The 15,571-nt window shown below is 36.1% G+C and overlaps 1 protein-coding gene across 1 annotated transcript in view; it reads left to right on the forward strand.

Annotated features, from left to right (window-relative positions):
* Positions 1-15,571, forward strand: part of SMCHD1 (structural maintenance of chromosomes flexible hinge domain containing 1) — a 156,464-nt gene that overhangs the window by 121,867 nt on the left and 19,026 nt on the right. The window contains 4 exon segments of the mRNA XM_047697061.1: positions 1,982-2,172; positions 5,777-5,886; positions 6,146-6,216; positions 13,250-13,421. Coding sequence (XP_047553017.1) covers positions 1,982-2,172; positions 5,777-5,886; positions 6,146-6,216; positions 13,250-13,421 — 544 coding nt within the window.

Consider the following 15,571-nt stretch of genomic DNA (forward strand, 5'->3'; position numbering starts at 1 on the left):
AAAATCTGGGGGAAGTCTTTGAAATCTCATTTTATGTAGGTTCTCCTCTGTCCTCTCAGAGTACGAGCCCTCTCCTAACCATCAAGAGAAAGTTTTCCACTCCCTTCAAATCATGCTTAATCTTCATTGATTCCTCTTTTAAAAAATTCTTCCTGGTATTTATTCTAAAACTAGAATAAATAATTGTGGAATGTAGTAAGGGATAAGAGGAGGTTTCCACCTAAACTATATAATGTGTTTTGCTTTTATTTTTATAATTGTGAATATACCTTGGATGTTTTAGTCTTGCCCTCCTTAATTCCAAATACCTTGAAATCCCATCTATATTTCTTTCATTTAATTGCCATTAATCTCCTATCCCTGAGGAAACATTCATAACATCCATAAAAAATGGCTAGGGTAGGCTCAAAGAAGCTGAAAAGGTAGTAAAGGCTTGAATGAACAGAACATTGTATATGGTACACAAGTGAAAATCCTGAGCTGATGTCTCCTTTCCGAAAAGAAAATACTGTGTATATACTTAATATCACCTGAAAGTTTATGGAGAAAGTGTAATGTTAAGAAGCCTAGTGAGGGCATCCACTCATAGCTTTACTTAGATATAATTACCCTATGGGCCGCCTGGGTGGCTCAGTTGGTTAAGCATCTGACTCTCGATTTTAGCTCAGGTCATGATCTGGGGCTTTTGAGATAGAGCCATGTCGTGCTCAGTGGAAAGTCTACTTGGGATTCTCTCTCTTCCTTTACCCCCTCCCCAACCCTGTGCATGCACATGCACACTTTCTCTCTGTCTCAAAATAGATAGATAAATCTTAAAAAAGGAAATGAACTCATTTATAAGATGAGTGTACTTGTGAACAACCACAAAGGGGATAGATGTCCTAGCACTTGTGGTCACATGTAAAATGAGATCAGTCACTTTGATTTGCCTCTTCTAATCCTTCCTTTGCTGGAACACTTTTTTCATCTTAATTTACATGTACTAGTTTCTTTGCTTGTCTCTTTTTACCTTTATTCCACTAACATTTAGATAATTGGAATACAGGAGTAGACATTGTGATGTTTCCAACAATGACATATTTTCATTGCTAGGGCAGGTTTTTGCAAAATGGACAGTTAAAAATAAAGGATAAATGTAACTATACCAGTGTAGTAAATGAGGTTTTGATTGGCCTCAAAATTTCAATCTTGTTAGACTTTGAGCAAGAATGCTTGTGACCAGGGCACCTGGGTGGGCTCAGCAGGTTAAGCCTCTGCCTTCAGCTCAGGTCATGATCTCAGGGTCCTGGGATCAAGCCCCACATGGGGTTCTCTGCTCAGCAGGGAGCCTGCTTCCCCCTTTCTCTCTGCCTGCCTCTCTGCCTACTTGTGATCTCTATCAAATAAATAAATAAAATCTTTAAAAAAAAAAAAAAAGAATGCTTGTGACTAAAGTATTTGTAAATAGGAGAGTGGCTGATTACCCTGAGTTGCAGTGTGTTCTTACAAGCAGAAGATGATTCTTACTTGTGATGCTTAGATTTGTTTTTGGAAAGAAATACTATAATATTGGAGTAAGGTATATATTCAGAAAGGTATGATATATAACTATTTTTAATTGAATCTTAATCTTCTGTCTATTGTATGTGTATATTATTTAAATGTATTTTATGATTACTTTATCAATTAAGACATTTCAATAGTAGAGCTATCAACTATGAAAAATGTACATCATCAACTAGCCGATAACATTCTAAATATTTTTACATGCTCATTTCTAAAATTTACAGGAGTTTAATTTGTAGAAGAGTTTTTCCAAAATTTAATAGCAGAATAGACGTTTACTATTCAAGCCAGTATGTTTCTACAGCTTGAGAATTTCTTGTTAATTCATGTATTTCAGAAAAGTTTTTGCTGTTTAGATGTGGGCTTTTAAGATACTTAATATCAAATTTTTATATATATGAAAGTTTTTTACTTGATTTTTAAAAATGGCTTATAGATTGCACACCTGGCACAAATTGAAGATGATAGAGCTGCAATGGTTATTTCTTGGCATCTGGCAAGTGACATGGACTGTGTTGTCACTCTGACCACTGATGCCGCACGTCGTATCTATGATGAAACCCAAGGTCGTCAGCAGGTGTTGCCCCTGGATTCTATTTATAAGAAGACTCTTCCAGATTGGAAAAGGTTAGAAAAAAAAGTGGGAGTAATGGTTTTTTCTGAAATATCTTTTTCTTTTTTAAAATTTATTTTTATTATGTTCAGTTAGCCAGCATATAGTACATCATTAGTTTCTGATACAGTGTTCAGTGATTCATTAGTTACATATAACACCCAGTGCTCATCACAACACATGCCCTCCTTAATATCCATCACTCCTGTTTCCTAATCCTCCTGCACCCCTCCCCTCTGAAACCCTCAGTTTGTTTCCTGGGTTCCATAGTCTTTCATGGTTCATCTCCCTTCTGATTTCTCCCCCTTCAGATTTCCCTCCCTTCCCCTATGGTCCTCCATGCTATTCCTTCTGTTCCACATATGAGTGAAACCATACGATAATTGTCTTTCTCTGCTTGACTTATTTCACTTAGCATAATTCCTTCCAGTCCCATCCATGTTGATGCAAATGGTGGGTATTCATCCTGTCTGATGGCTGAGTAATATTCCATTGTAGATATGGACCACATCTTCTTTATCCATTCATCTGTTGAAGGGCATCTCTGCTCTTTCCACAGTTTGGCTATTGTGGACGCTGCTGCTATGAACATTGGGGTGCATGTGCCCCTTCTTTTCACTACATCTCTGTCTTTGGGGCAAATACCTAGTACTGTAATTGCTGGGTCGTAGTGTAGCTCTATTTTTAAATATATTGAGGAACTCCCATACTGTTTTCTGGAGTGGCTACCAGCATGCATTCTCATCAGTAGTGTAAGAGGGTTCCCCTTTCTCCAGATTCTCGCCAACATTTGTTGTTTCCTGTTTTGCTAATTTTTGCCATTACAGCTGGTGTAAGGTGGTATCTCGTTGTGGTTTTGATTTGTATTTCCCTGATGGCTAGTGATGTTGAGCATTTTTTCATGTGTCTGTTAGCCATTTGTATGTCTTCTGTTAACAAAGTGCTTAATTTTAAAATGGCTTCTATAAAGGGGAACCTCCTATACTGTTGGTGGGAATGCAAGCTGGTGTAGCCACTCTGGAAAACAGTATGGAGGTTCCTCAGAAAGTTGAAAATAGAGCTACCCTGTGACTCAGCAATCGCACTACTGGGTATTTACCCTAAAGATATGAATGTAGTGATCTGAAGGGGCATGTGCACCCGAATGTTTATAGCAGCAATGTCCACAATAGCCAAACCTAGTTGCCCATCAACAGATAAATGGGTAAAAAAGATGTGGTCTGTATATACAATGGAATACTATGCAGCCATCAAAAGAAAGGAAATCTTGCCATTTGCAATGACATGGTTGGAACCAGAGGGTATTATGCTGAGCGAAATAAGTCAATCAGAGAAAGACAATTATCATATGATCTCCCTGATATGAGGAATTTGAGAGGCAAAGTGGGGGGTTGGGGAGGTAGAGAAGGAAAAAATGGGATGGGATCAGAAGGGAGACAAACTATGAGAGACTCTTAATCTGACAAAACAAACTGAGGGTTGCCGGGGTGAGGGGAGTAAGGAGAGGGTGGTTAGGTTATGGACATTGGGGAGGGTATATGCTATGGTGAGTGCTGGGAACTGTCTAAGCCTAACGATTCACAGACCTGTACCCCTAGGGCTAATAATACATTATATGTTAATTTAAAAAAAGATAATAAAATGGCTTCTATAAAAGATGCTTAAAACAAACTGAGCAGTGAGTCAAATTATCTAGATTATTTTTATCTTCATTACAAATGTGTGTACTTCATTAAGGTGGGTATTTCAATGTATTTACTCATATATGCTGGCTGTGTTTTAATTTGCCAAGTAAATGTTATTTGTATATAAGTTAACACAGGCACATACAAACCCAAAGCAAATTTTTGGCTTTTACAATGGGAAAGAGATCCGTATCATTGATGAAATATGAAACTCTTTTATTTGGAATAAGAGTGTAGATGCATGTGTTTTTTCCTGTTTATATCCTGGGAAGTAAGCTGTCATCATTTAGGTAGAGAAGGAACTGCCAGTAAGTTGAAATGTAAGAGACTATCTAGTTAGAATGTTTTATTATTTTAATATAAATCTGGTTTCTTTAAGTAATTATTTCCTCATTTACTTTTTAAAATGTTTTTAGGGAATAACCATGCAAACCAATTGGACATTTTTTTTATCCAAATTTAGAAGTATTTTATGTATAGTCTGATTTTGACCTTTAAAGACTGAAAGGAAATGGTTAACAAAACAAAAAAATGTAGAACAGTATTAATTGATAATTTTCTCAGATTCTTAAAGCTTTACAGGTGGGTAGGGACTTACGGAGAACAGGAACTCTAATATATTAAAGAGTCTACTGTGTTAGTAAACTAACATGTATTTCATTTTGTAATCTACTAGACAGCTCCCTGCTCAGCAGGGAGTCTGCTTCTCCCACTGACCTCTCTCCTCTCATGCTCTCTCTCATGCTCTCTCTCTCAAATAATTAAATAAAATCTGTAATCTACTAGACAGGCTCTTTAATCATTTTGTAATCTAAAAATAGTTTGAGGAAATAACCAGAATTTGAACTCAAATCTTTATGCTTCTAAAATCCCCACCTGCTACTGGTCACTACCCATTTTAAACAACACAGGAAATCCAGTCAGATCAAAATTGCTGTGTTCATTAAGAGTAATACTTTTTGTGTAATAATTTTTCACTTTAGGAGGGCTTCTTTTATCAGTTGAATCCATGAAGACCAAGTTAAATATCTTTGATTTAGGGAAAGTCTGGATTTGGTATTTAGTGCTAATGTTTGCACTAGAAACTAGTTATCCTTTCTGTTCCTGGTATTGTGGCTCTTACTGGGATTGAGTTAACTAGCTCCTGGAGCCACCCTTACCCTCTAGCACCCCTACTTTCAAGGTGTGGGAAAAGCTCCGCCATGTGGAAGGGAAAAGTTCTGACACACTAGTCGGCCGCCACCTCTTGAAACCCATTGTTTGTCTCTAGGCTTCAGTTGTCATTCTGTATTCTGTGGGAAGGGACAGGGAGCCAGAGTACCACATTTACTTCCCTCACATGGGTCTCTGTGTTGGCCTTGCTTGCCTCTTCTCCTGTCCATGCTAGGACCACTCTCCACATGAGGTAGTCATTTTATTGGCACCCCCATTTAGGGCCAGCTTTAGAGGCTGCTTTTCTTTTTTCCCTTGTCAAACTCAACAGCAGTTAGTTTGTATTGATTTTAGTAGAACAGATAAACCAGGTAGGTATTCTTATATAGTAAATATTCTCATTTTGAAGGGCATAATAGTTAATCATTTAAGAGTGTTACTTATGGATGGGTAATTGATTTAAATGATCACAATAATGATAAACAATATATACACATGTTTTTATATTATGTTTTTTAATTAGAAATATATATTTGTTTTAGGGGTGCCTGGGTGGCTCAGTGGGTAAAGCCTCTGCCTTCGGCTCAGGTCATGATCCCAGGGTCCTGGGATCGAGCCCCACATCGGGCTCTCTGCTCAGCAGGAAGCCTGCTTCCTCCTCTCTCTCTGCCTGCCTCTCTGTCTACTTGTGATCTCTGTCTGTCAAATAAATAAAATCTTTAAAAAAAAAAAAGAAATATATATTTGTTTTAATATATTTTTAAAATTTCTTTTCATTCAGACCTCTACCTCATTACCGAAATGGAAGATTGTATTTTAAACCCATTGGAGATCCAGTCTTTGCTCGAGATTTGTTAACATTTCCAGATAATGTAGAACATTGTGAAACAGGTAAAGGAAATTATGATGATTTTCTAATACAGATGTTACACTTAAAATCCAAATATGCAAATTACTGGTTATGGAAATTTATGTTCTTATTTATTTTATAAGTTATAGTTTTATTGATATTTTAATGTCTTTTTTTATTGTTAGAGAAAAGTATTGAAATAAAATTCTAATGTTGCCATTCTAAGAAAATTTTGTAATATGTTAATATTTTAATATGACCAAAGATGATGTCATAATTAAAATTTATTGTATTTTTTAGTGTTTGGTATGCTGTTAGGAGATACCATTATTTTGGATAATTTGGATGCTGCCAATCATTATAGAAAAGAGGTATGTATTTGAATTTTTTTTTTATTTTGTAGCTCTAATTTTAATATGTATTTTTAAAGTTTAACAAGTTCAGGCCCTATTTTGAAATAATTTTATGATAATATTCAGATGACTAACCTTGTCGAAACCAATTTACATCCTACAGATTGACAAGCAGTATAAAACTGGGCACAATATGGGAATGAATGGGCCAAGAAAAAATTTAAATGAGACATATTTTTGGGATTTGAAATTATCTAAAACTCCAGGCCAATTGATCTGCTTTTGATGATGTTATTGGAAAAAGATTATTCTCAGATAATGTTGTGGAAATGTACTTTGGTGTAACCCTTACTTATTAGTTGTTAGGGCTGCTATGACAAAGTACCACAAACTAAGTAGCTTAAATAATAGAAATTGATGGCCTCATAGTTCCAGAGCCTTGAAATCCAAATTCAAGGTCTGGGCAGGGTTGATTCTTTGTGAGGACTATGAAGCAAGGATTTGTTCTAGGCCTCTCTTTGTATTGTGGATGGGCATCTTCTCCCTGTGTCTGTTCACATCTATGCCTATCCAGGTCCCCTTTTTATAAAGATACCACTTGTTAGATTAGGGCCTAACTTAATGACCTCATTTTAATTTGATTACTTCTGTAAAGACACTATCTTTAAATAAGGTCACAATTGGAGGAACTGAGGGGTTAGGACTTCAACATGGGAATTTTGAGGGACAAAATTTAACCCATAACTACTTTGAAGAGCAGTTTGTGATGTAAGTGTTTCAGTTATCTATTGCTACCTAGCAAACACCACAAAAGTTACTGGCTGTAAACGATAACAACATCTTAGTTCTTAGGTCTCTGTGGTTGTCTCCAAGTAGTGTTAGCTAGTTGCAGTGTTGGCTAGTTACGCTTGGGATGGTGGGAGCTCCAGAGTGCCTCACTCACACAGCTGGCAGTTGGTACCGGTTACTTTCTGGGAATTCAGCCGAGTCTGGCCAGAGATTCAGACTCAGGGTTACTGTTCTCACACACATCCCCTCCCCAGGGGGCTGTGGTATAGTGCCATTAGGAATTTTTTTTAGAAACTTTTGGCTGTGGTATAGTGCCATTAGGAATTTTTTTTAGAAACTTTTGAGAATCTAGGAAATAGTGCCTTAAATCTGAGGTCTTAATAAAGAGACATCCTTGACTTCATTGGACATTTTACTGGCTGGGCAGTGGGATTTATCTTAGTTCTGAGGCTCTCCATTTCTTTTTCAAGAACATTTTGGTCACTGAACAGGCTGGAGATGAAAATCAACCTGCACATCCAGACATAGAAATATTTCCTCAAAATTATTTTTATATCCTTTATTATTATTAATTTCCTTGAAATTAGTTCCCATTATTGTTTATCTCCCACTCCTACTGACCAGTTGATATTGGCTGCTGCCTAGGCACTCAGTTGGAGCTATAAGCTGACCAACTTGGGATCTTTCCATGTGAGTCTCTACTTGTCACTGCTTAGGCTTTTTCGATGGCATCTGGTTTTTAAGAAGGGGTGTTCCAAGCGGTTAAGACAGAAGCTGCAGGTCTCTCACATCCTAGCCGCAGAAAGTAAATTTCACAGTTCAAAATCTGGCTACCCCAGATCCAAGGAGTATGTGGAGAGGTGGGAATACACTCTCTCTTCCCTATGGGAGAAGGAGCAAAGAATTTGCAGCCATCTCTATACCATCACAAGGTACTGAAATAGTTTATCTTACAGACACATTCCCACAAGTATGTGGAGATATATGTAAGAATATCAGAGTAGTAAAAGAATTTATAATGGGAAACTTTGGAAATAGTCTTAAATGTTCATCATTTAGGATTGGACAACTCCATTGTAGTAATTTATACAGTAGAGTTTATGTTACTGTTAAAAAAGCATATAATGAATTTCTGTTTCCTAACAAGGAAGGTGTACAAAATATATTTTTTGAAAAGTTTCAAAATTGCGTATAAGATGATGCCTTTAAAAAAAAAATAAGCTTATGGTGGGGAGGGGACAGGCAAAATGGATGAAGAGAAGTGGGAAATACACACTTTCAGTTATGGACTGAATAAATCATGAGAATAAAAGACACAGCATAGGAAATATAGTTACTTATACTATGATAGTTATGTGTGGTAACAGATGTTAGCTACACTTGTGGTGAGCATAGCATAATCTCCAGAGATGTGGGATCACTATATTGTGATATACCAGAAACTAATGTAACATTATGTGTAACCTATAAAATTTTTAATTATAAAAATATATGAGTTTATGTACTTTAAACAGACTGGAAAAATATGTTGTATACTGTTGGATATACTAAGGGTTATCACTTCTGTACTAATTATAAAAAAAGAAATCTACTCCAAAGGGGGGGCCTTTCAGAGGACTGTTCTAGAGGTTGAATAAAATAATACATAAAAAGCATTAAGCAAAGAGTCTGGAATATGGTAAAATTTCAGTAAAGGAACATTATCTTTGTATCTGAGATCCAGGGGTCTTGAATTCTTTAATACACAAGAAGTATTACATTTAATAAGTATAGTGTTAGGAGCTTGGAATTACTAGGTGATAAACATGTGTGAAAAACATAGGCTTGCAAATTAACTGAAAGTGAGTAAGAATGTTTGTGGTTATGTAAGAGAAAACAGAGACCAGTTTAAAATATGAGCCAGTATCTATAAATAGTGTGTTCTAGAATCTTGGATACTTTAGAGATAATATACTCTCACTTTCTAAATGAGAAACTTTAAGCTCAAAACAAATAAAGAAACCAAATCACACCAACTTATGGTGGAACTAGAACTGTCAGAGAAGATTTTCTTTGGACTTAGCCAAGAGGAAGAAATAAATGTGCCCTGATTTAGAAGAGCTAAATTAGTGAGATTATTGCAAATAATACACCTAATTGAGGAGTAGTATTTGACATCTTCATGAGTGTTTCCATAGGAACCTAATAATGACTATAATGTACTATGCCAGAAAACAGTTGTAGATAGAGAAGCTGCTATATTCTGGTAGTGATTAGCATATTTATATGTCCTGAATTATGGAGTAGAAACCATACCCATTAAATGTCATGACAACATGGGATCTGTTAGGAGAGGATGAAAATCTCACTAGTGAGGATAGGATTAACAAATTGAATAATATCTAGAAGATTCTACGTAGTTCGGTCAATATTTGAACACTTGACTGAGACACAGTGGATGCTATTTACATGTTGAAAATTGGCTCTCCAGTGAATGGGGTGGTGGGAACCTCATTTGTAGCTTTTGCCCAAGGTGTAAGTCTTCCTATCACAGCTGATTTCCACCTGCCTATATGCAGCCATTGAATGTGGTGTTTGGGAGAGTAGGCTCTCACTGTGGTCCAGTATTCGCTGGCTCCAGCACACTATTAGGCACAGTACCAGGCACTGAGGGTTATACAGAGATGGACTAGACAACTCAGGAAATTCATGCAGAGATGAACTGAAAGGCTATTTCTGGCTATGTAACAGTAGGATATGGATCTTAATGTCTGCAAATATAAGGTTTCTAAGTGATGGTCGAACTGAGAGAGGTAAGTAGAACACTAAAGCTGGGTTTCGGTTAGAGAACATTTGTCAAACTAATTGAAATTGAGCATCAGTTTTCATTCCTTTGAGAGGCTCAGAAGGTAGGAGACAAAACCCAGGGCTTTAACCAGAGTGGGGAATCTGATAAAAGATCCCTTTCCCAATAAACTGCATCACCCAATGGGCTAAACTTTAGTGTAAGTTGAGCAAAAAACCTGCCATTTCCATTTCAACTCCCAAGTGCCCCTGGAGATTGCAGGAAAATTTCCTCTTTTGAACCTTGGAACTAGGAGGAAAAGGGGAAAAATCATCAATATCAATAAATTGGTTTCCTAAAGCATTCATCAATATCAATAAATTGGCCTTTGTCTTTGCAACCTGCATTCATATTACTTGGGTGGTCTGAAAAATTTCAAGGTAAACATTTGGTTTAACATGGTGCTAGACTGGTAGTGTCCTTAGATACCTGATTGGAGGAAACACAGATTATCTGTGGAAGAATTCATCTTTATCCTATACCTAAAATGATTTCCATATTGAACATAAGAGCCAATATTTTTAAGTATGTTTAATGCAATTCAAGAAAAGTATTGAAAATGAGAAAAGACCAAGTTGACTTGAAAAGATAAATAGAGCTCCTAAAACTAGAAAATATACATAAAAAAATAAGACACTCACTGGAAAGATTAAATAGCTTAAGAGAGAATTAGTGAATTGGAAGGTAGATCAGAAAAATTGTTCAGACTGCAGCCCACAGAGAGTGGAAGTACAAAAAGGAGGAGGTTGAGAGTTCTGAAGGACAGAATGTGAAAATCTCAAATAGAAAATAAAATCTAATCAGACTACTAGAGTGGAGGGAGAAAATGCTCATAAGACAGTATCTGAAGAATCTAATAGGTGAAAACTTGTTAGAATTGATGAAAAGACACCAATCCATAGCTTTAAAAAAGAAATGTAGGGGCACCTGGATGGCTCAGTCAGTTAAGTTGCCAGCTCTTGATTTCAGCTCAAGTCATGGTCTCAGGGATCATGGGATCAAGCGTCACATCAGGTTCCACACTCAGCATGAAGTCAGCTTGAGGATTCTCTCCCTTGGCTCCTCTCTGCCCTCGCTAGATCTTCTCTGCCTCTTCTCTAAAATAAATTAATAAACCTTTTCTTCTTCTCTACCTCTATCTCTAAAATAAATTAATAAACCTTTTTAAAAAATAAATAAGTAAACAAGAATGTAATAGAGTGTATGTGACAAAAGCTAGGACAGTATTTGTTCCTCAGAATTGTGTAGCAAATACTGATTACTTTCCTTCCTAAGTTTTGAATCAATTCTTATAATTCCACCAGTTAAGTACTTTTCTAAAGCTTTTCTGAGAAAAGGCTTTTATGGCATCCCTTTGTAACTTTATTTTTGCTAGTGTTGGATACTGTTTTCTCTTCCTGAATATTTCATATTTATACTACTTCAGCCTATCAGCTCTGTAGTTTATGCCACCACCTCTTTAGTCCCCCACAGCCGTTTTGAATAGGTATTTCCCAGACCTGTAGGACTGTTACTCACTCGCTAAATATTTAAAAGCTGTCATTACTTTTTTCGTCCTCTTGAGTGCTTCGAGGTGTAGAACCATAAGATCGAAGGATACTTTGAGAGTTGAAACTATCCATGAAGGATACTTTGAGAGTTGAAACTATCCATGAAACTATCCATGAACAATATCTGCAGAATTGTTGTAGAAGGGAGCCAAACTCTCCTTTTATTCGAGGCTTGTAACTCATCTGTTAACAAGAGAATGGACAAGTCAGAAAATAAATTTGAGTATGTATATTATTTAAGATGGTATCAGATGCTTAAAAACATTGCCTGAGTCCTGATAAATGGATAGTACATGACTCCACTTTGTATTTTTAATGTTCACTTTTAAAAAACATATAAATCCAAAACAAAACTGAGATGTGATTGTAGAAAAACAAAATTATAGTAAAACAAAAAGATTGATTTCACCAAAGAGTTTACCACTCTTTTCTTCAAATTTTCTTCAAATAGGCATCTTATTGCATTTAAATTTTCTCTTTAAGATTTTTTTGTTTTTAAATAATCTCTGTACCCAACATGGGGCTCAAACTTCAAACTGCAAGATCAGGAGTCCCATGCTTTACTGACTGAGCCAGCCAGGAACCCCTTTATTTAAATTTTTAAAAAAGTATCCACTTTGGTGGGAAAACATTTGTAAAGTATCTTGAAATTATATTAAAATAATATATAAATAAAAATAAATAAAATAATAAATACTAGTCATGATTTTATATTATTTTTTCATTTACTACTATTTTTCATTTTTAAAAATCAAATTTAATATTTTTATTTTTATAATTCAGAGACTAACCCCAGTATTAGATTGAATTTGGTATTTTTACATATTATTAAATTATGTTCTTCAATCATTTTTTAATGTATATGTTCTGTTTCATTGTGTGGATGTATCTTAATTTATATAACATGTTGAGACATGCAAAATTCATATCTTTTATTAAAACAATGAGTGCACATTGTTCACATCTGTGATTTTCCTTCAGAATAAATTCTTAGAAGTGAATTGCTGGGTCATGCAAAATGTTAAGCTTTTTAATACTTAACTACATTTGCTTTGAGATGTGCTATCCCAGAAAAGATTAGTACAAGAAGACCTTTCTCCCTAGCTCTTCCAACATTCAGTGTGGTGTGTATTAACAGTTTGAGTAGTGGTAAGATCTTACTTGAATTCTACTTCTCTCATTCTACATTTTATTTTTGTCTATTTCCTAAACCTTTTTTGGAAGACCATTCTTAAAGATCATGAAATATTAAATCCAATGTCTTTCTTTTATTCTCTGACTTCTCTGAAGCATCTAATTCTTCACTGACCCTTCCTACTTCCCATTCCATGACTTAGGCTTTACTACATAATTCTAATTCAACTCCTCCCAACTCCCAAGAACTCCCAACTATGACGTTACTAGCTCTTTTTTCTTCCCATAGTTGAAATTATAGTATTATCCTCTAAAGATTCAGCCCTGTACTTTTCCATCTGTCTTCTTTAGGCTCATATTCTCTTTCTGCTTTCCTTTGGTCATCTGGAAAACTTTTATCTATCTAATAGAAGGAAACTGAGAGAATGATACTGCCTTGATACTGCCCGATTTTCAGAACAGGGAGTTCTTTGGCTTCTCTCTTCCTTCGTCTTACCAATTAAGCCATCAGTTTGTTTCCATTTGCATTGTCACTATTCCAGTTTAGGCTGACACTTAAGAAGTAATCTAATTCATCTCAGTGCCTCTGGGTTTTTACCCCAGTTCATCTTATATTTTCACTAGCTTAGTTTTGAACATACTAGCATGATCATGTCATTTCTAACCTCAGAACCTGTAAGTGATTTCCCCTTTCTTAGAACAACTGAAATACATTTTATAGGCTCGCTAATTAATATTCATTTGCTTACAATAGGTTGTTAAAATTACACACTGTCCTACACTGCTCACCAGAGATGGAGATCGCATTCGAAGTAACGGAAAGTTTGGGGGCCTTCAGAATAAAGCTCCTCCAATGGATAAACTTCGGGGAATGGTATTTGGAGCTCCAATACCAAAACAGTGCCTGGTTTTAGGGGAGCAAATAGGTAGGTTGAATAACTAATTAAATAAAATTTCTCATTTGATTTTAGTCCTTTGTCTGGGGCTTGTGTATTGATACTCTAACATGAAAAATTAACCAGTAAAAATATGAATATAATGTTTTTGTCCAATACTTTGAACTCTCTTGTATCAGGTAGTTTGGGATTATATAGAAGTAGGTTTTCCTTCTTTTTCATTCTTCTTATCTTAAAGAAAATACTGTCCTTATCGAATGAGTTAGTATTTCATCACATCGTCATACTTCTTTTTGTATTAAAATTGGTAGCTGTCTAGATTACAACTAAGAACTTTAATTTTAGAGTGCATGACATGTGATTCCCTCCCCCAATTTCCCTTCTGCAGGCCTGTCCCCTCTTTCTAGGCAGACAGTGTAATTGCCTCTGCATCTGTGCTCTGAAGTGCAGATACCTTATAGTAGGTCCCCTACAGGCTATAACTTAGAGTCTGCTCTTACCTTTATATAGTTCTAATATGCTTGGGTATCTACTTTTGTAGCAAGAAAGAGTTTGTTGTCATTGTTAACTTTAAAAAATTTCTTGACTACTCTAATAAGCACCTCTTAAAAGTGGAATCATAAAGTATTTGTCCTTTTGTGACTGGCTTATTTCACTGAGCATAATGGCTCCCAGGTGCATCCATGTTGTAGCATATATCAGAATTTCCTTTCTTTTTAGGCTGATTAATATTCTCTTGTATCTGTATACTGTGTTTTCTTAACTTTAGAATATACATATAGAAAAGTGTACACTTCATAAACACACTGCTTGGTAGATTTTCACAAAATGAGCGCTGCCCCTCTATTAAGGTATAGAACATGATCAATCCCACAGAAAGTCTCTCATGCACTCTTCCTGTGCCTGCCCAATCTCCTCTTGAAAGAATAACAACTTCCTTGACTTAAGACAGCATGTCTGTTTTCATACCTTATGTAAATGGAATCATGCAATGCATACTTTTTTGTGTATCTTTGTTCATGCAACACTCTGTATGGGATTGTTTATTTTCATGGCAGGATAATATTCCATCATATCAATATACTGTAGTTTATTTCTTTTTTCTCCTGTTAAGGAACTTGGATTGTGTTCAGCTTGGAATTATTACTTCAGCCAGTTAATAGTTGGGAAAGATGTGGAAGGGTTGTTTTGTGTTCTTTTATGATATGGTCAGTCGGGTGCAGGTATAAGAGGAGACCCAGGAGAGAGGCTCAGAAAAACAAAGTGTAGTCTACTCATAGGTCTTAGAGACAGGGGGCATACCACTCATAGCCACATGGAAAAAAACACAAATGTGGTGAGGAGGCAAAAAAATAAGAGCAAGGAGGGTGCTTAGGCCACAGCCTTTATTGAGGTTTCCATAGGGAAGGAAAGGCATGGCGGGGCAAATGGCTTAGGATTGACTAGTTTGAATAATTTCAGTGGGTGATGGGCTGTAGGTATGGTCTCTAGGCAAAGGATGATGATTAAGGCAAAGGAATACTGCTTTTTGGGGAGCACAAGCCAGATAGAAGTGGTTTGGCTCTGGATTGGTTAGTTTGCATGCTAGCTAATTGGCTAGCCCCATAAGGGCCAGCCTTTACCCAGCCAGAAAGGTTTTAAGATGTCAAAACATCATAATACACAGAAAATTAAACTTGTGTATGACATAAAGGCTCATACTTCTACTTATGATGTCAGTGAGTACATGCAAAAATCTTCTCTATAGACAATAAGTGAACATCTAAACAAACTGTAAAAAGTAAAAAGAGAAACACAATTCACTCAGGGCTAGTGAATCAACATAAAAAGCTTCAACCCATATCAGTCGAGCACTACAGTTTATGGCAGTGGTTCCCAAGCAAAAGAATTACCTGTGGAACTTTAAAAATGCACAGCTGTCAACTGACAATTTGCAGTTTCCCTGGGCATCTGAATGTTAGTATAACAGTATGAAGCATTATCTATAGGTTTTGGGAAGAAAACATTTAATCAAAAATTTTCTGCCCTTGTTGGGTTATCAAATATGTAAAGTTAAAAAAAATAATGCAAGGTTAACAAATAGCATGGAGGACAAGGGGAGATGGAGAGGAGAAGGGGGTTGAGGGAAATTGGAAGGGGAGGTGAACCATGAGAGACTATGGACTCTGAAAAACGATCTG

The sequence above is a fragment of the Lutra lutra genome, chromosome 12 (genome assembly GCF_902655055.1).
Source record: "Lutra lutra chromosome 12, mLutLut1.2, whole genome shotgun sequence".
Lineage (NCBI taxonomy): Eukaryota > Metazoa > Chordata > Mammalia > Carnivora > Mustelidae > Lutra > Lutra lutra.